The 22572-nt window shown below is 40.6% G+C and overlaps 1 protein-coding gene across 1 annotated transcript in view; it reads left to right on the forward strand.

Moving 5' to 3' along the window:
• Positions 1-19560, forward strand: part of LOC138980919 (ras GTPase-activating protein 1-like) — a 37363-nt gene extending 17803 nt beyond the window's left edge. The window contains exons 14-24 of the mRNA XM_070353782.1: positions 1526-1599; positions 2145-2320; positions 3798-3960; positions 5331-5473; positions 6827-6942; positions 7367-7453; positions 9055-9122; positions 9653-9741; positions 11194-11271; positions 12183-12308; positions 13064-19560. Coding sequence (XP_070209883.1) covers positions 1526-1599; positions 2145-2320; positions 3798-3960; positions 5331-5473; positions 6827-6942; positions 7367-7453; positions 9055-9122; positions 9653-9741; positions 11194-11271; positions 12183-12308; positions 13064-13138 — 1195 coding nt within the window. The 3' untranslated portion in view covers positions 13139-19560. The remainder of the gene's footprint in view (positions 1-1525; positions 1600-2144; positions 2321-3797; positions 3961-5330; positions 5474-6826; positions 6943-7366; positions 7454-9054; positions 9123-9652; positions 9742-11193; positions 11272-12182; positions 12309-13063) is intronic.
• Positions 19561-22572: the final 3012 nt, after the last annotated feature.

Consider the following 22572-nt stretch of genomic DNA (forward strand, 5'->3'; position numbering starts at 1 on the left):
GTCTGACAAATTTATACAATAACACAATATACAAGTACAGTCGGTCTCTTGGGTAAAAAATGGGAAAAGCAGCTTCGACATTTAAACACTGCCACTAAAAAATCCTCTAACAATGCATACTGCTTTACAATATGCATTTATGTATAAATATAGTTAAAGAACATCGAGTTAATAGGAATTAGAAAAGGTTCTTATGATAAAACTATCTAGCGAACGACGAAGAAGAAGAAGAATAAAACTATCAATGTCAATGTATAACAAGTCATTCAACGTAAATGGCCAAAGAACAACAACAAAGCAATAATAATAAAACAGTTATACTCAATGGCTAATAACGAGGCAGAACTAAATAGTATCGACACAAGATTAAAACAAAACATATTCCTGGAGACACATTTATACATGTATCAAATAATCAATATACAAAATACAGCACTCGCACACTCGCACACACACGCCAAGGCACGTGTAGTCGCACTCATACACCGCGACAGCTATCGCGCGCACGTACAAGGGAAAAAATAAACAAAGAAACAGGCACATGAAATAGCAGCTTTGATCTCCACTAGATCCACAGGTCGCCATTTCCGAACACACAAACATTTTACGTTTTGTCACTGGCTTGCTTTGCGCTGAATTTGAGTCAGTTTCTACGCAGTGTCTCTTCGACAAGCAAGTCAAGCATTTGCTATGCAGTCAGATTATCGGTAATGTTTGCTGGTCCTGTCATTTCACTAAACTGGACCAGCCACTGTTTGTATCCATCTGCACTTTCGTAAATTCCGTTTCGTAACCGTCACTGTCACTTGACGAACTGTCATTTTTTTCACCGCGATACACAGTTCATTGCGATGATCTTCCTGAGTAATTCGTTCCAATTCAACATACGATTTGTTGTCAAGAAACAACTCAAAAAAAGTTTCAAACTCGTCATCCTCCATCTTGCTTGTCGAAGCGCTAAAGTACTTTATCGATGCAAAAACAAAAGCAGAAAACTTCGACGAAACCGACTCAAATGCAGCGCAGACGACACGACGAGATAACAGAAGGAAGTAAGCCTCGCTTTGGCTCAAGTGCCGTTAAAAATACCGTTATTCTCGTATGCAAATACGAACGAGAAGTTGGTCATACGAACAAGCCTTGTGCTGGCGACGAAAATTGCCGCTGGCTGGCAAAGGGGGGGAAATGGCTGGGCAACGAAAATCGCCACTGGCGTGCTAAAGGTTAAAAACTGAGTATGGCTGGCTAAATGGCAGGGTAGAAAACAGGTAAATATACATTATATGTGGGAATTGTAGCCCCTAAATGCAAGAGAGAAAAAAAGAAAAGAGTTATTGTTGTTGTTAGTGTTGTTGATGAATTTGGTGGTGTGTGCAGTTTGAAGAATTATGTTTCTTTGTATTTCGGAAGACTGAGCTTAGTAGGTTTGTAATGATGAGGGCAAAGATATAGGTTCATTATGAGGATTGCTTTGAAAACCAGCCCTGCAATGTCCAAGTTTTATACTCATCTGTTTGTGTTGCAGTGATATTCCTTCAGATGTGGAGAGTTTCACAGTGTCCCTGGTCAACGTCAAACGCAGCAGGGAAATGTTTATAGGTAAGTTTTGAAATTGATAATGGGATACCTTTAAGTTTTCATGTTGCATAGTTACTTCTATTTGTTTTCTTAACTTTCCTTTCTCTTAACTTTTCTGAATCAAATTCAATTCAATGCAACTTCATGTGGTAAGGTTGAGGAATGTTTCATATAATTTGAAAGTCAGTAATCTCCTGGGTGGGCTTTCTTAAACCTTCTCTCACATGTGCTTACTAAAGCAATGTTATCTTCTGCAGCCAATATGATGGCTTTGAAAATCTGTACACATTTGAGAGTTAGTTTTTGTCCTTCTCTCAAACAGGGGGAAAAGAAGATTGAGCTTTATCCTTTTTTTCTGCCAGGATTTTGACTACTGCGTGTGGCATGTCAAAAGCCTTAGATACAGAGAGGGTGTGTGTTTTGGGTATTCTCTGGAGATTTTGATAACTTGTGCCATGGCAGAAGCCTTAGAGCCAGAGAAAAAAAGGATGTGCTTTGGTATTCTCTGGAGACTTTGATGACTTGTCTCATGCCAGAAGCCATATTGATTTCAACCCTTGTTGCAGGTTCGGTCACAGTTCAGTTGTCCACGCTGGAGAACCAGGAGAGCGTGGATGAGCACTACCCCATGGTGGCTGTGGCCGGAGTGTTGTCTAAGGGGGAGGTAGGGTCTCTCCGCTTCAGGACGCACTACAAGCATCAGGTGTTGCTACCTCAGGCAGAGTACACCAGTCTCAAGGAGGTCAGTCTATCCTCTCTACAACGTCTTTACAAGCTGGTAAACTCTCCTCAAGTCGGTGATTTTGCAAGGAAAGCAACTGTCTTCCTAAGAAAGATAAATTGGGCCTGAGACAAAAAAAATCCTTCAAAGAAAAAAATTGAGGAGCAATATTTTTGAGTTCTCTTCAACTTCCACTCCTGTTATGTCCAAACCAAATTGCCTTTTAACCCTTACACTGGTGCAATTCTGTAACACATGTTACATAGCCACTGGTGAATTAACAGAGAGAAAAATAAAGAAAAACGGTCATGTAGGTTTTCACATCCATGGGAGGTAATCGGAACCGACCAAACAGACTGAGCCAGTAGCGCGACATATGTCGTGACAACCAGGTGACAGTATACGTAAAGTAGCGCGACATATGTCGCGACAACCAGCATAAGGGTTAAAAAGCTAATTTAGTTTCTGGTCAGTGGTGGTCATCTACCAGGGGCACCCAGCTGAACCCTACCAGGGTCTATGCGACCTCAGGGCTCGTCAGTTCTCACAGATTTTTTCCTCCAGCTGTTCTCCTGCCTGTCTATAAATGTTTGGAGGGTTAGTGAAGATTTGTCAGTGAGGATGAGTCTTCCTTTTTTGCTTGGGCTCCATTGGTTTGGGAACGTTTGGAAAAACTGAAGAGTCATTTTGAAGGTTGGGAAAGCTTTAGAAAGTTTGAGGAGGTTTGAAAAAATGTGCCAGTCGCAGAACTTATGTTATTCGGACGGTTTTTTTAGACCAGAGCAGGTAGTTGGGGTTCAAAATTGTGTGAAGGTTCATCAAGTATTGATTGACGCCAAAGCAGGTAGTTTTGGGTAAGGCATGGTTGATATTTGGGATGAGTCTTTTGAGAGTAGTTTTGGATTGTTTTGGATCAAAAACAAAGATGAAAACATTATGTGTGTGTGTGTGTGTGGGTGTGTGTGTGTGTGTGACAGAGGGAGAGGTTTTTGGCTCACGTAAGTGTAGCCTATGCGATCGTAACTTTGTCTGTGCGTGCGTATGTGCGTGTGTGCGTGCGTGCGTGCGTGTGTATGTCTGTGGTAGAAACTCTAACATTTGAAGACGTCACATTACATTGACGTCACATTATGACGTAAGAGGGTTAGACGTCACGCGAAGGAAGTACTGAAAGTCTCGGTCATTATTATTTTGAGCGGGCCGAGACTAGTTGGCAGTCGTGTCCCTGTAAGTAGGCTACATGCAGACAGACAGATCTAGATCTAGTGTCTCGCTTTCTTGCACAGTTTCACCTATGCTCTTTCTGCGTGTGTGTGTGTGTGTGTGTGTGTGTGTGTGTGTGTGTGTGTGTGTGTGTGTGTGTGTGTGTTACTGTTTGTCGATTTCTTACGTGAGCCTTGATGGCTTCGCCTCTTGTTTTTTTTGAGTGGCTGCCCTTTTAACTTTCAAAACTTGTAAAAGATTGCATGATTTCTACATTTTCCCTTTTGTTTGACAGTTGCTAATTGAAGAAGGCTACGAAAACCTTCTGACGCTGGCCCAGCTTTGTCCGAAGCTAGAGTGGTCTTCCTTGGCCAGAGCTCTGTTGCACATATTCAGCTCCGACCGAAAAGAAGTGGTGCTCCTGAGAACGCTGAATGATCACGAGATTGACAAAGAAAGTCTGTACTGTTTATTGGTTTCTTTGCTAATTTGTGTGTTTGTTTTTCTGCTGTCAAAGAGTTTGTTCTCTTTTTGGTCTTTTTGCTCGTTTGTTTGTTTGTTTGTTTCTTTCTTTCTTTCTTCCTGCTGTCAAAGGTCTGTTCTGTTTGTTGGTCTCTTTGCTTGTTTCTTTGTTTCTTTGTTTCTTTCTTCCTGCTGTCAAAGAAGGTCCGTTCTGTTTGTTTAATCCTGCTGTCTGTTCAAATTGTTTCCGTTGCTTTGTGTCAGGCTGTTAACATTTGTTACAAGGGTTTATCTTGACTATAGGCTAGGGCCATCTAGTGCAAGACACCAATATACCCTGGTGAAGTGAACTCTTACCTTCCAGGAGACTTGAATCAGTTTTTCTCCAGATGTTTAGTACAGTGTATGCACCCCTGATTAGACCGTGGTGTGTGGTTTTACATTTAGTCAAGTTTTGACTAAATGTTTTAACATAGAGGGGGAATCGAGACGAGGGTCGTGGTGTATGTGTGTGTGTGTCTGTCTGTCTGTCTGTCTGTGCAGGTGTGTGTATATCCAGATTTTTGTAAAAGTTGAGGCGGCACTGTCACACCCTCATTTTTCAATCAAATTGATTGCAATTTTGGCCAAGCAATCTTCGACGAAGGCCGGACTTTGGTATTGCATTTCAGCTTGGTGGCTTAAAAATTAAGTCATGACTCTGGTCATTAAAAATCTGAAAATTGTAAAAAAAATAAAAAATGTATAAAACGATCTAAATTTACGTTCATCTTATTCTTCATCATTTCCTGATTCCAAAAACATATAAATATGTCATATTTGGATTAAAAACAAGCTCTGAAAATTAAAAATATGAAAATTATGATCAAAATTAAATTTTCGAAATCAATTTAAAAACACTTTCATCTTATTCCTTGTCGGTTCCTGATTCCAAAAACATATCGATATGATATGTTTGGATTAAAAACACGCTCAGAAAGTTAAAACGAAGAGAGGTACAGAAAAGCGTGCTATCCTTCTCAGCGCAACTACTACCCCGCTCTTCTTGTCAATTTCACTGCCTTTGCCACGAGCGGTGGACTGACCATGCTACGAGTATACGGTCTTGCTGAAAAATTGCAGTGCGTTCAGTTTCATTCTGTGAGTTCGACAGCTTGACTAAATGTTGTTATTTCGCCTTACGCGACTTGTTTTTTCATAACCTCTGTAAAGCTGCCTGTATTGAAGACTCCTTTAAGACCTGAGTGTTGGAGGTGTTAAACGGGGGGTTTCGTTGTAATACTAGAAGACAATTTTAGGAATAGACTAATCTAAAAATGTGTTAAGTTCTGATTCGCCTGGGCACTAATCTGTTGTTCGTTTGCAGCGCAAGTGTCGACACTCTTCAGAGCAACCACGTTAGCAACGACTCTGATGGACCAGTACATGAAGCTGACCTCCTTAGAGTTTGTACGGCAAGCAGTCCAGCAGGGGGTACAGAAGGTCATGGAACTCAAACACTCGTGCGAGGTTCGTCAAATGAGAGCAACAGCAGCTGCTTGTGTGTTTGTGTACAGGGGATGGGGGTGAATGTATCAGTGTGTTTGCTGTGTTTATGCTAGCCATGTTCCAAAATGATGTCTCTTTACAAGAAATAATCTTCACTCTCACAAAAAACGGTCATTTTACAATTCTAACAAGTCAAATCTTTCAGGGGAAATCTGTCCAGTTAAACATGCGGATTTCATTCCCGTTATTTTGAGAATTTGTATTAAAAAAAATACTTGGAATTTGCACTTAACGCTATCCCTGATGTATGCGTATGCATGTGTGTGTGTGTGTGTGTGTGTGTGTGTGTGTGTGTGTGTGTGTGTGTGTGTGTGTGTGTGTGTTGATTTTGCCATTATAGCCTTGAGTGTTATTTCGAATTCATCTGTCAGGTCTGTCTGATAAGTAGGCATGACACACACTATGTCGTTCATTACATTTAGTCAAGTTTTGCCTAAATGTTTTAACATAGAGGGGGAATCGAGACGAGGGTCGTGGTGTATGTGCGTGTGTGTCTGTCTGTCTGTCTGTGCGTGTGTGTGTGTAGAGCGATTCAGACTAAACTACTGGACCGATCTTTATGAAATTTTACATGAGAGTTCCTGGGAATGATATCCCCGGACGTTTTTTTTCATTTTTTCGACGTCATATCCGGCTTTTTGTAAAAGTTGAGGCGGCACTGTCACACCCTCATTTTTCAATCAAATTGATTGAAATTTTGGCAAAGCAATCTTCGACGAAGGCCGGACTTTGGTATAGCATTTCAGTTTGGTGGCTTAAAAACTAATGAATGAGTTTGGTCATTAAAAATCGGAAACTTGTAATTAAAATTATCATTTTATGAAACGATCCAAAAATAATTTCATCTTATTCTTCATCATTTTCTGATTCAAAAAACATATACATATGTTATATTTGGATTACAAACAAGCTCTGAAAATTAAAAATATGAAAATTATGATTAAGATTAATTTTCCGAAATCGATTTAAAAACAATTTCATCTTATTCCTTTTCGGTCCCTGATTCCAAAAACATATAGATATGATATGTTTGGATTAAAAACAAACTCGGTAAGCTAAAAAGAATAGACATACAGAAATCCTGCTCAGCGCGACCACTACCGCACTATTCTGCATGGCTTGTCGATTTCACTGCCTTTGCCACGAGCGGTGGACTGACGAAACTATGAGTATGCGGTCTTGGTGAAAAAAGCAGTGCGTTCAGCTTGACTAAATGTTGTTATTTCGCCTCACGCGACTTGTTTTATTTTTGGTGTGGCAGAAATTGCCATGTTGTCATACAGCAATTAATAAATGGTGTGTTTTTGACTACAGTTGAATCCTGCCCTTCTGGATGGTGCAACAGACTCCAAAACCAACACAGAGACCTTGCTGGCAATACTAAACATGATGGTGGATGATATTTTTAAAGCTGTGGACTTCTGTCCTGTGTAAGTGTCAGTAGATGTGATGCTCTGCTTGCACACATGTGTGAATTGTGCTGCGCACATACACACACATGCACACATACACGCACGCACACATAGGATACAGTGGCAAATTCTAATCTCATATGGTACCATGCAGCTTCTTTGGACAAACAAGTTTCGGGTGGGGAAGGGGGGGGGGGGCATGCCTGCTTAGTGTATTGCACCTTTGACCATGTCATATTAGAATTTGGCTTCGGGGGTCACATGACCCATTGTCTCTTTCTCCCATGGGGGCAGAATGTGCATGAATTTAGTGGGTTTTTAAAAAAAAATTTTTTTACATGTACTATACTTTTCTTTGATGTTGATTTAAGTCTTTTCTTCATGTTTTTGTTTCTTCTTTTTATATTGTTTAATTTACATGTACTGTTCATTATTTTTTCAGGCAACTGCGTTACATCTGCCACTGCCTACAAAGGAAAGCCAGGACCAAGTGGCCGGATGAAGAAACTGTCAAAACACGGGTAGTCAGGTCAGTTGCAGCTTTGTTTTACACTAGCGTTTGATCCTCCTGTGAATGCTGCTGATGCAATCATTTCAAATTAATAAATAGGAAAATAAATAAAAATAAATTTTAAAAAAGCACCAGAGTTAGAAGTGATCAAAAGTGTGACGGAGGGCTTTTAATGTTATAGATTGTACAGATTGATGAAAAATGTCTTCAATTTTCATCTATCATACCCTTTTGCTCACTTCTACCTTGGGTCTGAAGGGACATTAAAACCTAAAAACAAACAAACAAACCTTGGGTCTGAAGGGACTTTAAAACCTAAAAACAAACAAACAAACCTTGGGTCTGTCCTGTCGTAAGCACCTTTCCTGACAGTGATGTCATTCAGCAAAGTATGAATGAATCAGTGGATTACAGTCAAACTTCTTTTTTAAGACCCCCAATTTAAGACTAGTCCCATGTTGAACCTTGTTTTTGTAGATTTTCGGTTCATAATTTCTATAACTTGACCTCCCTTTTCAGACTCTACCCTTTATGATCTGATTTTCTCAGATTTGTTTTAGGCCTCAAAAAGGAACTGTATTGGTTCTTGGTGATGACAGGAATGTCCCAATGACAATATCAAAAAGTTTAGCAAAGCTATTAAATTAAGGAAAACAAGTCGCGTAAGGCGAAAATACAATATTTAGTCAAGTAGCTGCCATTTTTCAGCAAGACCGTATACTCGTAGCATCGTCAGTCCACCGCTCATGGCAAAGGCAGTGAAATTGACAAGAAGAGCGGGGTAGCAGTTGCGCTAAGAAGGATAGCACGCTTTTCTGTACCTCTCTTTGTTTTAACTTTCTGAGCGTGTTTTTAATCCAAACATATCATATCTATATGTTTTTGGAATCAGGAACCGACAAGGAATAAGATGAAAGTGTTTTTAAATTGATTTGGACAATTTAATTTTGATAATAATTTTTATATATTTAATTTTCAGAGCTTGTTTTTAATCCGAATATAACATATTTATATGTTTTTGGAATCAGCAAATGATGGAGAATAAGATAAACGTAAATTTGGATCGTTTTATAAATTTTTATTTTTTTTTACAATTTTCAGATTTTTAATGACCAAAGTCATTAATTAATTTTTAAGCCACCAAGCTGAAATGCAATACCGAACCCCGGGCTTCGTCGAAGATTACTTGACCAAAATTTCAACCAATTTGGTTGAAAAATGAGGGCGTGACAGTGCCGCCTCAACTTTCACGAAAAGCCGGATATGACGTCATCAAAGACATTTATCAAAAAAATGAAAAAAACGTATGGGGATTTCATACCCAGGAACTCTCATGTCAAATTTCATAAAGATCGGTCCAGTAGTTTAGTCTGAATCGCTCTACACACACACACAGACACACACACACACACACACACACACACACACACACATACACCACGACCCTCGTCTCGATTCCCCCCTCTACGTTAAATTATTTAGTCAAAACTTGACTAAATATAAAAATGGAGGTTCCACAAATGTTTGTACAATAACTCAGCTGTGACTAAAGGTCCAATACAAGAGTAAATCAAGAGCAACGATTAATTGTATGCAATGTTCTTTTCTTGTGTTTACAGTAGTTTCATTTTTCTCCGACTCCTTGGTCCTGCCATAGTCAACCCCAAATCATTCAGCCTTGTAGCTGGTAAGTTTGTTGGAGAGAGAGAGAGAGAGGGTGTGCGTGTGTGTGTGTGTGTGTGTCACTGAGTGAACTGTTTGGCTGTAAGTGTGTGTGTGTGTGGGGGTGCGGAGTTGGGATCAAAGGTTCATGTTTTCATTGTCTTATTCGAAGACAACAACAACAAAACATGAAAAGTTGTTTAAGATTTGTACATGCAATCAGCGATACACAAAAGTGGCCTTCTGATGGCTTCTGAAACTATTCACCAGAGCATTAACGAGTCATTTTTAATCTTGATATGCAGTATCACAAACTTATTTGTGCTGGAAAATTACAGGATAAAGCAAAGAAACAGGTTGATTGCATGTTGACATTGGTGCATGTGTAGAAAACCCGTCAGAAACAGCTGCCAGGACGCTGAAGCTGGTTGATAACATGTTGACATTGGTGCATGTGTAGAAAACCCGTCAAAAACAGCTGCCAGGACGCTGAAGCTGGTGGCCAAAGTGTTGCAAATGCTGGTTGATAACATGTTGACATTGGTGCTTGTGTAGAAAACCCCTCAGAAACAGCTGCCAGGACGCTGAAGCTGGTGGCCAAAGTGTTGCAAATGCTGGCCAACCTGGTGGACGCAGGACCAAAAGTGAGCTGACTCTTGTCTTTTGTGCAATGCCTTTGAACCTTTTTCTCTCTGTCTTTGTGTGTAAATGAGAGAGAGATTAGCTGACTCTTGTGTTTTGTGGAATGCCTTTGAACCTTTCTCTCTCTGTCTGTGTGTGTAAATGAGAGAGATGAGCTGACTCTTGTGTTTTGTGGAATGCCTTAGAACCTTTCTCTCTCTGTCTTTGTGTGTAAATGAGAGAGAGATGAGCTGACTCTTGTGTTTTGTGGAATGCCTTTCAACCTTTCTCTATCTGTCTTTGTGTGTAAATGAGAGAGAGAGAGAGAGACTGAAACTGAAATTTATTTTTCGAGAGTGACACAATAAGCAATGCAAACATGCGTTTTTTCATCCAGCCCTTGCCTATTGAGGGGTAACTCAATGACAAGAGAGAGACAGACAGAGACGGAGAGAGTATCAGTATGTGTGTGCACTCTCAAGTACCTGTGTTTGTGTGTTTTTGTCTGTCTGTCTTGCTCAGGATAAAAAAAAAACACAAGAATTGAAGGTTATTGGAACGTTTAAATGTTGATAAAACAAAGCGTAATAGCAGTGTTACATTTGTTAATATAACATTTTGTTTTGTAAATGATTAAATGTTCCATAAACCTACATATTTTGTTTTTTGATTCAGAATTTTTTTATCATTAGCCGTGTATCTGTTTTTTGATTTCTGTCTTGCTCAGTTTCTGCCTGCCTCTTCCCCCCCTGTGCCTGTCTCTCACAGTGGGTTGCATCAGTCTGATGTGTGATCCGTTTTGATTTCGCGCTCCATATCCTGTCAGAAGACATTTGTGAACCAATTAGTCTGTGCCTGTGTTTTACTCTTTCAGTGTGCTAATGTTTTATATACAGTGGAACCCCCCTTTTAAGACACCCCAATTTAAGACTTCCTCAATTTCAAGAACCTGTTTTCTTAGATTTTCTGTTCATTATCTCTGTAAATTTACGCCGATTTATTAAGACTCCTTTTTATGACATGATTTTCTCACATTTTTTTTGGTCTTTAAAGGGGAGTTCCACTGTATTGTGTTTGTTTGTTTGTTTGTTCGTTCATGGGCTGAAACTCCCACGGCTTTTACGTGTATGACCGTTTTTACCCCGCCATTTAGGCAGCCATACGCCGCTTTCGGAGGAAGCATGCTGGGTATTTTCGTGTTTCTATAACCCACCGAACTCTGACATGGATTACAGGATCTTTTTTGTGCACACTTGGTCTTGTGCTTGCGTGTACACACGGGGGGTGTTCGGACACCGAGGAGAGTCTGCACACAAAGTTGACTCTGAGAAATAAATCTCTCCCCGAACGTGGGGACGAACTCACGCTGACAGCGGCCAACTGGATACAAATCCAGCGCGCTACCGACTGAGCTACATCCCCGCCCCACTGTATTGTGTTAATTGAAAATACAATATATCTTGTGGGCTTTTCAGGAAGCTTTCATGGAGGCAGTTCATCCTTTCATCAGGAGAAACAGGGACAGAATGGTGGCTTTCCTCGATGAACTTTCTGTAAGTTATTTGACAAACTGTTTCAGTCATAAATCTCTGCATGGATACTCATGTCGCTTCTATGGACTGGATTACACCTAAACACGCACATACCTGGGTAGCGCGACTCTTGCCCCTGGAGCAATTTTTTTATTAGTGCTTTTGTGAACAAGAAACAATTAACAAGTGGTTCTATCCCATCTCCCCCCCTTTCCCCGTGGCGATATAACCTTCGTGGTTGAAAACGACGTTAAACACCAAATAAAGAAAGAAAGTGCGACTCTTGTTGCTGCTAGCTTTCCACTGGGAGGAAGCGACCCGCATTTCCCAGCATTTGGATAATAGAGTAAATGAAAGGAAAAATTAAATAATCACAGTTTGCGGTGTTGCCCCGTGACCCCACTGGGGGTCTTCTACGGCCTTCAGACCCCTATCTTTCAGTAGAGATTTTGCCAGTCCCATCCTTGTCTCGACCAGTTTTGCATTTTCTTTTTGTAAGATCCAAGTTTTACCATCAATATCCTGTGTGTGTGTGTGTGTGTGTGTGTGTGTGTGTGTGTGTGTGTGTGTGTGTTCGTTACATTTAGTCAATTTTGACCAAACAGATTTAAAAATGATTGCATTGTATTCTTCATCCTCTCCTGAACCCAAAAATATATAGATGTGTAATGTTCACTCTGAAAATGTGCTCAGAATTAAAGAAAATCAGTGAATGCTTCCATCTCGGTTTTCAGGTTTCGGGTTAGCCAAGCCTTACTATATGTAGTCTCAGTGATGACTTCTTTTCAGTGTTGATGTCTTAGTTTTAGGCTGACAGGTTGAGAAAAAGTTTTGATATTGCTTCATACAACTTGTTTTTCCTACCAAATGTAAATATGATGTCAAGATGATGATAATTCCTTATTGATGACATCTTGTGTTTGTGCTTGCAGTGTATAACAGAGCCACGGCCAGGACTGGGAGCAATGTCGCCAGGAGACATCGCTCGGGAACTGGCTGTCATCCATCATCTGTGCGTCACCCACATAGGAGAATTGCGGGACCAGTCAGAAAGACAGGTCAGTAGCTGTTTTACATGTGTGCCATGCATAGAACAAGCCAGATGCTGTATATGACATAGAAAGACTCACTGGTATGAATGTTTTACATGTCTGCCATGCATAGAGCAATTCAGATGCTTTGCATGGCATAGAAAGACTCACTGGTATGAATGTTTTACATGTCTGCCATGCATAGAGCAATTCAGATGCTTTGCATGGCATAGAAAGACTCACTGGTATGAATGTTTTACATGTCTGCCATGCATAGAGCAATTCAGATGCTTTGCATGGCATAGAAAGACTCACTGGTATGAATGTTTTACATGTCTGCCATGCATAGAGCAATTCAGATGCTTTGCATGGCATAGAAAGACTCACTGGTATGAATGTTTTAGTTGGGGTACAAAGGGCGGAGCAATTTGTGTGTGTGTGGGAAGGGTGGTTCTTTTTTTGTACTACAGTGGTACCCCCCTTTTAAGACACCCCACCCCCCCCCCCCCCCTCCCAATTTAAGACTCCCTCGTTTTTAAGACCTTGTTTTCTCAGACTTTCTGTTCATAAACTCTCTAAAATAACACCCATTTTAAGACTCCCATCTTTTTAAGACTTGATTTTCCCAGTATGAACTTCATATTGAAGCAAGACATCTCAGTGTTCTATAACCATAAAGAGTATCTTACGATCAGTTATGGGTTTAGCACTTTCTGTCTGTGTTAATGACAATAATATGTTGACTTCAGATTAACTGTATCAATGATTGTGTTTGTGTGCAGCCTTCCCTGAAGCGGTTAGTGGCAGTGACGGAAGTCTTAACGAACCATAAAAAACAGTACATGGGCGACACATGACAGACCGCTCACACCGTGTGATCACCTGCTTTCCTTGTGTGAAAAACACAGACGATACTTTCAGGCTGGAGAGCATTAGACACAACAGTGTACCCTCTATACACAGGGTTTCTTTTGCCACCCACCTTTCGAACAGAACACCATGACTTCAAAAACTGCAATTGTAGTCACGTCAGTGGCAGTTTTTTGTACACAGGTTTTTACGGACTGACTGAAAATCAATGCCGGGACTTGAAACTGGGCCCTTGAGTCAAGCTCAAGGTCAAAGTCTCCTTCTGCTGCTGGGTAACAACGGTCAGGAAAGAACAAGGTCAAGGTTTCCCACCAGGATGGATGATGCTGTTCAGGAAAGAGTGACGCACAGTTTCCCTTAGGCATCCAGGTTGAGTCTGCAAACGCTGGTTTGGAGGGTTAGGTTTCCAAAATTACTTTGGAGCAAAATCAGAAGAGCTTGTCAAAACCACCATGCTGCAAACAAAGCTTTGACAAGGGTGTGGCTAACTATTCTGTTGCAAATTGCTCTGTCGCAAAAAAATAATGAAACTCTGCGGCAAGTAAACGGCAAATCACCCTATGTGATTGGCTACGAGATTGGAAACTTACTCTACCCTTACCTTGTTCTCTGACTCAGCTTTGGAGGTTAAAGGTGATTTCCCAAAACGTAGCAAACTTTAACGTGAGCTGCAGTCTTTGTTTGGACAGTGGCTGTTTTGCGCAGGGATCAAAAGCAATGACATCAAAGATGTATGTTCCATGAAGTGACAGACCAGAACTTTCACACACAAGAACTTTTATCAGTCTGCCTTCTGCTGAAAGGAGCCAGGAAGACACACACTGAAGGAGATGTGTTGTGTGACCATAAACTAACCAACTTGGGTGTCATTGTACACTTAAACACTTCCGGTCTATTTTTCCGTTTACCTCACGGACTTTGACGCTGTTGGATTTGGAAGCTGCAGCTGAAACCAAACCAGATCATTTGTCTTTGCTCTGCTGACATCAAAGATTGGAAACAAAAAAGCCAACAACTGCTATGAGTTTTCAACTTTATACTTTGCGCATGGAGAACTTTGTGCAAGCTGTTGGCCGTATTCTTTCTCACCTTAACTTAATTAAGACCAGTGATGAACTTAACAGTTGCAACCTTAATCACGTTAGTAGTGGTATTCTATGCACCAACCGATGAGAAATGTTGAAAACAGCGACACCGGGCCTGATATGAAGTTTACCAGTTTGGTCTCATTGTGGGAAAATGTGACACACTAGATTGTTGCGCAGTTATGATAGTATTGGCCGACGTTTAAGAGAAACCAGGCTCAGAGTTAAAGGTACACAAGCAGACTAGCGTCAGCAGTTTTTTTAGTGCTCAATGAGTTGGCTGCTCGAATTGTCTGACAGAAAATGCTCAAAACAAAACAAATCCATTCGTAATAAACGTGAGTGAATGGTAAAGTAAAAGGCATTGAATGCTGAAGAAGAAGAAGAAGAAAGATGCAGAAAAGAAAGCCAAGGTTAGCAAACTGACCCGTTACTTTTGCATCATGCAAGAAGACACCGGTTTAGACTTCTTTAATACTTGCTGGAATATGAACATGTGCCGACAACAGCGATTGGAGTCCAGACGCCACCAGTGGCAGCGCAAACACCAGTGAAGAGTCAGAATACTGACAGTGACACTGTACTTGGACTAGTCAGCAGTGGCTACACACAGGCTAGGCGGAATGGCTTCACACCAGTGGAAACTTCTTTGCTGCTGGCTCTAGTAGGAGCATGTGCCGTCGCCAGTGGTTGGATGTACGATGAGTCAAAATACTGACACTGCAGGCTGTCATGTGTACATGGACTATTGGCTGCACATTGAATGGCTACACACAGTGGCTTCACACCTGTTGATACTTGCCAAAGGACTGGCATTGCATTTATGGGCAGTCTTACACCATTGGCGAGCTAGATTGTCTTACACTGTCTAACACCATAGGCGAGTAGATGCATACAATAATGTCAGCTTTGGTGAAGTTATGGGTTTACAGGGACCAGAAAGCTGCCTTGACAATTTCTCCTCACCAAATAGAATACCTCAAAGAAGACCATGAAAACAGAAGGAATGGAAGGAGCAAGAAAGAAAATGACACACAAAAAGTCTCTTTTTGCTTTGATTTTGTGCATGTAGTGAAAGCGCCAGAAGGCAAGAAACATGCAGGACACAGAAGAATGAGAGATTAGATGGTGAATGTATTTTGCACAATATAAATACCTTTTTGATAATAATTATTACAACATAAGAAAGTTTGTCAATAAGAAAAGTGCCGTCTAAGATCAACCCCAAACTTCACTCGGACTAACTGTCTACATTTGCATCAAAACGAAACCCAAGTTCAAGTGAACACATTGTGAGAGAAAATCATCCACGGACAAAGTCACTCATGCGGATGCCACAGTCATCTAAATCAAATCTTACAGAAGATCAGCTTGAGATTCAACATAACATGTGTCTTTGAGCAGACATGCATAGCTGGAATAAATTATTGAACGTTTTTTTATGGCTAACACACCTCTTCTTGGTACAAGATAATGACACGAGTTAAGATTTTGACATGATATGTCAAACTCTGTAGTCATGTCTGTGTTGGTACAGATCAAAACTGACCACAATGTCACTTCTGAGAAGACTCATTCGTGTGTTATTTGTGATGATCAGACAGAATCAAACTTTGGGTCACTGTCTGCGTACGCATCAAATCTAAACCATACCAAGCTGGACTCAAAACTAGAAGGTCACAATGAACCTGACTTAACACTTTCCACACGGTTTGTGTTCAGTGCTTGCCAGTGTGTGAAGCCATGCATGTCGGGACACGCTACACAGTCTGGAGGGTTGCTTTGGGACACATTCATCAACTGATACTAAATGAGTTAGCATGAGGTTAATTGCGTATTAGAAGCATGCGAGAAAGATGATTGAATATACTTGTTTTTTTGTAAATGATGCATTGTTTGCTTTGACTGGAAGGATGTTGAGAGCTAACGTGTGAGAATTGTAAGGAAATGTTTCTGTGATTTTAATCTGATTTACACCATCTTTTTTTAAGGTCTAGTATTTGCAATGATTGACCGAAGAAGTGTGTTGTTTTCTGCCTGCTAAACTACATGCATATTTGTGCATGTTAATGCTTTCTTAACAACTGAAATATTCTTTTAAAAAAAACATTGTTGCTCTTTCTTACATCATCTCAGTCTTCTGCAAAAATACATGTCGCTTCTGATGTTTTCTGTGCAGGTTTTGTATGCTCAACATGCAGTATGTGTACCGTGTCTTTTTCTGGAATCATGATCACTCCCAGTTTAACTTTGGCTAGTTTGTCCAACATGCAGGCTTATTGTGGGATGCTTCGTAAAAACTGGTTTTCTGTCAGGTACAGTTTACTGTGGGTCCTTCCTTTCTTTAAAGTAAAACTGTCCACCTATTGAAGGTGCTACAATGTGATCAGTCTTGGAAGGTTGTGCAGTACAGTACCCGGCGAAAGAAACGCAACTCATTCGCGCCAACGGCGGGGATGTAGCTCAGTCGGTAGCGCGCTGGATTTGTATCCAGTTGGCCGCTGTCAGCGTGAGTTCGTCCCCACGTTCGGCGAGAGATTTATTTCTCAGAGTCAACTTTGTGTGCAGACTCTCCTCGGTGTCCGAACACCCCCGTGTGTACACGCAAGCACAAGACCAAGTGCGCACAAAAAAGATCTTGTAATCCATGTCAAGAGTTCGGTGGGTTATAGAAACACGAAAATACCCAGCATGCTTTCTCCGAAAGCGGCGTATGGCTGCCTAAATGGCGGGGTAAAAACGGTCATACACGTAAAAGCCGTGGGAGTTTCAGCCCATGAACGAACAAACAAACAAACAATTAGCGCCAACTGTTGCAAGTGATTTTTCGTCATTTTCAAAATGTCGTAAAATATGAACCAGATAAGGTACCCAAAAAAAGAAAGACAGATTCGTGGTGGATATATTACTGCCTGTACGATTAGTGTATATTATTTCATTTTTTTTTGTTTACCTTTTTATAAACTGTGTCTTACAGGGTAGGGGTCAAGCGAGTCGTGATTGTAGGCGAGCATGTCACTTTGACACGCTACAAAATTTTTAGAAATGCATATTTTTCAACCAGGTAAAAACAGTTGTGGAGGAAATCTCTTAACATGATCATTTAAATAGAATTATTCGCCAAAGCATAACATAATTACAAAAATGACGAAAAATCACTGGCAACAGTGGGCGCGAATGAGTTGCGTTTCTTTCGCCGGGTACTGTACAGTTTGATTACTGCCAGGGGAAGCTTTACCCAAGTTCACTTTGCTTCATGTTTAAACAATCGTGTCCACCACCGCCCAGGCTTTCACATGGAATAAGAGCACCTTCCACTTGGACACGCACCCAAAGTCAACAGCCTGACGGAATTCTTTGCAGAGTTCGAATTTTTGCTGAATTAATTTTGCAGATTGACATAGGTGTCGGTTACAAAATTCGACTGTCCCTCCCACGAAACAAGGCGCCGAGAGCAGTGGCCAGACGGAATGGACCTTCACACAAAACTCTGGGGAACAGCAAATGAACTCCGCCGCACGGCCAGCTTTGCGGCATCTCTCGGAGAGAGACTCTAAATCGTGCAGTCTGTCGAACGCAGAAGAAGAAGAAGAAGGTTACAAAATTCAACAACAACGACAAAATCCCACTCTGCACAGAAAGTAGTTTAGCTGTTGATTTTTGGTATGTCCACAAGTGGAAGGGTGCTCTTATCCCCAAAACAAGCCTAAGACAGATTCAAGAAACAAAGAAATGTAAGTGCTCTGAATGTACCTATTCGACAGAGGGAGGCTCACATAAAGGGTGGGGAAAGGAGGAGAAAGGTGAACGAACGGCCATCTCCTTACTATCTCTCACATGTATTCTGTGCCTGAGGAGGCCTACTATCATGTGACATTGTATCTTTGACCACACAATGTTGTTACAGGGTTTACATTGTATCTTTGACCACATAATGTTACAGGGTTTCCCGATAACGCGACGTTGCTTGTCTGAGCGTGCTGCATGAAGTTAACATTTATGGCGACATTGACTTGTGTGAAATATTGGGACTTCTGTGGTAGCTACAATTACTGCCATTATTTTGGAGGAGGAGAGCGAAGAGGGAATAGAACGATGAGAAATTGCTGCTTCCATCGTATTGCTGGGCGAAGTGAGTTTTAAGCAACGAGTTGTCAACTTCCGGAGAAAGCGATAAAGCGCTGATTGGTTGTTGCCTTTCTGAGGTGACTGAAAATAGAAACGTGTTCTAATACTTTCTCTGCTCCTGGCACACCCCTTAGCCCACGCATTCTCCAGAGAATCTCACTTTGACAGCAATTCTGCACCTTCTCCACCTTTCCTACCCTGTTTGTGAGCCGGCCTTAAGCGCCCATGAAGCAATAGACTGCAGAGCTGTGCATTAAACACTAGGCTATGTACCTCTGTGAATTCTACATTAATACAGAACAGTTTTTATTTGCTGGTGGTCAGTTTCAATTGTAAATCTCTCTCTCTCTCTCTCTCTCTCTCTCTCTCTCTCTCTCTCTCTCTCTCTCTCTCTCTCTCTCTCTCTCCATTCATCCATCTCCTTGTGTGTCAAGATTGTTAAGGATGCAAATAGTACTGTTGTTTTACCTGAGGACCAATGTGTGATGAAGTATTTTACATTATACTTTTGTTTTGATTCATTCATTCAACTTAACAAAGCAGGTCCCCTTATGCTGTGCATTACACGAGAGCACATTTGAATGAACACATATGCCTGCATTCACTCAAGCACAGAAAAATGCTTTCATACACGTGCATGTGCATGCACAAACACACATACAGACACACAAACACACACACACACACACACACACACACACACACACGTTATGGTTGGAATGTTATGCTGAATGAATGAATGAATAAATATCTGTATGATCGAATGAATCAGTATCTGTACAAATTGTGGAGAGACAAGAAAGGAATATTAATGCTGTGGAAATCATGTTGAATTTTTCGTGTGATCAGGTTGTCTGCAAAAATGTGATGTGGAATTTAGGTGGATTTTATCAGCAGATTTGAAAGAATGGTATGACTGTTTTTACCTTCATCAGTGATAACGTGATTTGATTGTTTTCATGTTTGCAAATATCTTTAAGGTGCTTAGACAGTAGAAGACTGTTAACATGATGGATGTTTTCTTTTCTGATTCTCCAAGATTTTTTGCCAAATATTTCTTGTGTAAAATGTACTGTTTTATAAGCGATTGTAGATGTTTGTATACTATACACAGTTGTACAGTGACTTCCCTTGAAATTGTTAATGTTTATTCTGCATGAATATGTGTCAATAAATATTATGTATCATATTCACAACGTAATGTACACATGTGAACTATTATGTGACAATGCTTTTCACTTTTGCACATACCTGTATCAGCCTTTTGTCGTAATCTCTACCACTGGATTGCGTACCTGAACACTTTCTTGTGTACCTGAACACACTCTGTATGCATGTACAGCTATGTCGTTAAGTGATGGCAGTAGTAGTTACTATACTGATGATCTCCTACTTTTTTCTTCTTCTCGTTTTTAGCACAGTGAATGAATGAAGAGTTTGGTGGGTTAGAGAAACACGAAAATACCCAGCATGCTTTCCCCCGAAAGTGGCCTATGGCTGCCTGAATGGCGGGTAAAAATGGTCATGCACGTAAAAACCCACTCGTGCAAAATCATGAGTGAACGTGGGAGGTTCAGCCTATCAACAAAGAAGAATGATGATAAAAGTGCACAGTCATCTGAAGTTAAAGGGCACAGTGTACTCTGTGAAAACCAGATGTTGATATTCAGTGTTGTTCCCAGACTCGGGGGGACAATATGTCAGTTAGACCTGGATTGAAAATATGTGTAGGTCAAAATGTCCTGGCTACATGAAAATTGTTTTGCCAGAAGACCTCCTACATGTCAAGACTATCGGACAATCGACCAGCTAGGCGTCATAACAATACGTCGGATCGAAAAATTATGAATCAATCACTCAATGACCAAAGACTGAGGCCTGAGAACAACACTGGATACCTATCAATATGACACAGGGGCACTCAAAAGAGCTTGTGTGATCATAGAAGTATAACATATATTAGCAGTCTTTTCCCTTATTGTTCGAATTAAATAGATTTTTGGTCAGTACAAAAAGCACTCATGATCAAAAACACTTTACATTTTTTTCAAATAGAATTTAGGAACAAAACAAAACAAAGAACTGCAGATGCCAACCCCTGGGAAGAGTCATTTATACGACATACATTGGTGGTTCCAGAATGAATCGGAGTGTGAACAGTATTTTTCTTTTCTTATGTTCTTAAAAAACAGATGCATTTCATATTCTGTCCAGTTCTTGTCTTTTGCATTGCTACAGAGGGAGATAATGAATCTGCTTCACTGAATTTTGTGCAGGAGTGCTTGCGATCCGTGATGGTTTTGTTGTTTTTGCCTTGTGTTTGCTTGGTTGCTTGTAAATCTTCACATTGCCTTGACATTGTTCAGTTTATTAGTTTATAAGTACACCTCCCCTCCCCAGCAAAAGAAAGCAGACAATGTCGCTCTTGTAAAATGTGAGAAGGTTTTGGGTCCCAATAAGATGAAAGGTTTTATCATCAATAGTGATGGATTGAATTAGCAGGACAGTGTCACCCCTGTACAATGACACGCTCTGTTAAAAGGCTTTGGGTCCTAACAATGTAAAAGATTTGATCATCAAGTGATGTGTTTCATTACAGCATGATTTCAGAGTATTTTTCTTGCTACAGTGGAACCCCCCTTTTAAGACCTTATTACAATCTGAGAAAATCAGGTCTTAAAAAGGAGGGGGTCTTAAAATGGAGGTAAATTTACAGAGGTTATGAACACAAATTCTGAGAAAACAGGGTCTTAAAAGGGAGGGAGTCTTAAATTGGGGGGTCTTAAAAGGGGGGTTCCACTGTATGACCAAAACTGCATAAGAACGAACGAACGAACCAACTTTATTACTCAAGGATGGAGATTTTAGGCTCACGCCTAGTCTTACAATCTGTCCCTGCTAAACTAAGACATAAAAATTAAGACAATAAAAGGAAAATTGTCAATCGCAATCATACAGTATTACTAATTACAACATTACCTATACGACTACATAATGCATAATAGAACATTGAAATGTACATGTATGTCAATATAATACAAAGGAAAAGAAAAGTCGACTCGCACACACACGCGCGCCGCATGCCTGCAATCACGTTTGCACTCAATACAACACACACACTCACACACACACACTCACACACACACATACACACTCACACACACACACACACATACATACTCACACATACACATATGCACACACATACGCACGCACGCACACACACACGCACACCAACACCAAGCCACCGGAAAAGTTTCTTCTTCTGCCTTTTCCACCCTCTTTTGCTTGTTCTTCTTTGGTGAGCTGAGGGTGGAGGGGTGGGGAATGGGGTAGAGAGCGGGCATTTTTGTGTTCACAAAAAAATGGTCATTAAATTTTGATGGTGGGACGAAAATATGACGATAGCTCAAAATACTGAATTGTGATTTCGTCCACAAAAAAAGTCATCATGGTAATTATGGTGGGACTAAAATGTGAGGATAGCTCCAAAAACTGAAACGTGTGATTCCTATAGGCTTGATTTAATGTAGGGACCATGGTGGTGCTAAAAATTGTCGCAGTTTATTCTGCCTTTGTTTTGTTTGTTTGTTCTGTTGGTGGGGGGATGGGGGGGGGAGCGTTGTCAGTTATGCATCCCCATCGAATTAATCGCATTCATATCATGCAGGATCGCTGGTGCATTATCTTTTGTATTGCAATAGTCTTGTTTTACCTGCTTCATGAGAGCAAGACATTTTGTTGTTCCAGTTTGAACACATTTTGTTTTTCATTCTACCATAATTGTAAGCTGATGAATAATTTCATCTTCGCGTTCTTACATCTTTAATGAAGATGCTGGCTGTTTGTGTATGTGTGTATGTGTGTCTGTGTGTGTGTGTGTGTATGTATGTCACTGTGTGTTTGTGTGTGCATGGGGGGGGGGGGGGGGGCGGGGTGGAGAGAAAAAGAGAGATAGACAGTGTGTGTGTGTGTGTGTGTGTGACTTGAAGTTAACTATTATGGAATAAGATGCTGATGGAGTAAGTTTACAATAGTGACTTAGATTTTTTAGTAATATTTCAGAAAAAAACACTTTTCTGGTGTCAAAAGAGTTCTTTTGCAATTGTGGCACATACCCAAGTAAACTATGGCATATGAACATGTTTATTAGGGTATGGCACACACTCGAACTGTCTTTTTTTCTGGTCTTTTTTTTATATTTGGCA

The sequence above is a fragment of the Littorina saxatilis genome, linkage group LG1 (genome assembly GCF_037325665.1).
Source record: "Littorina saxatilis isolate snail1 linkage group LG1, US_GU_Lsax_2.0, whole genome shotgun sequence".
NCBI classification, from domain to species: Eukaryota; Metazoa; Mollusca; class Gastropoda; order Littorinimorpha; family Littorinidae; genus Littorina; species Littorina saxatilis.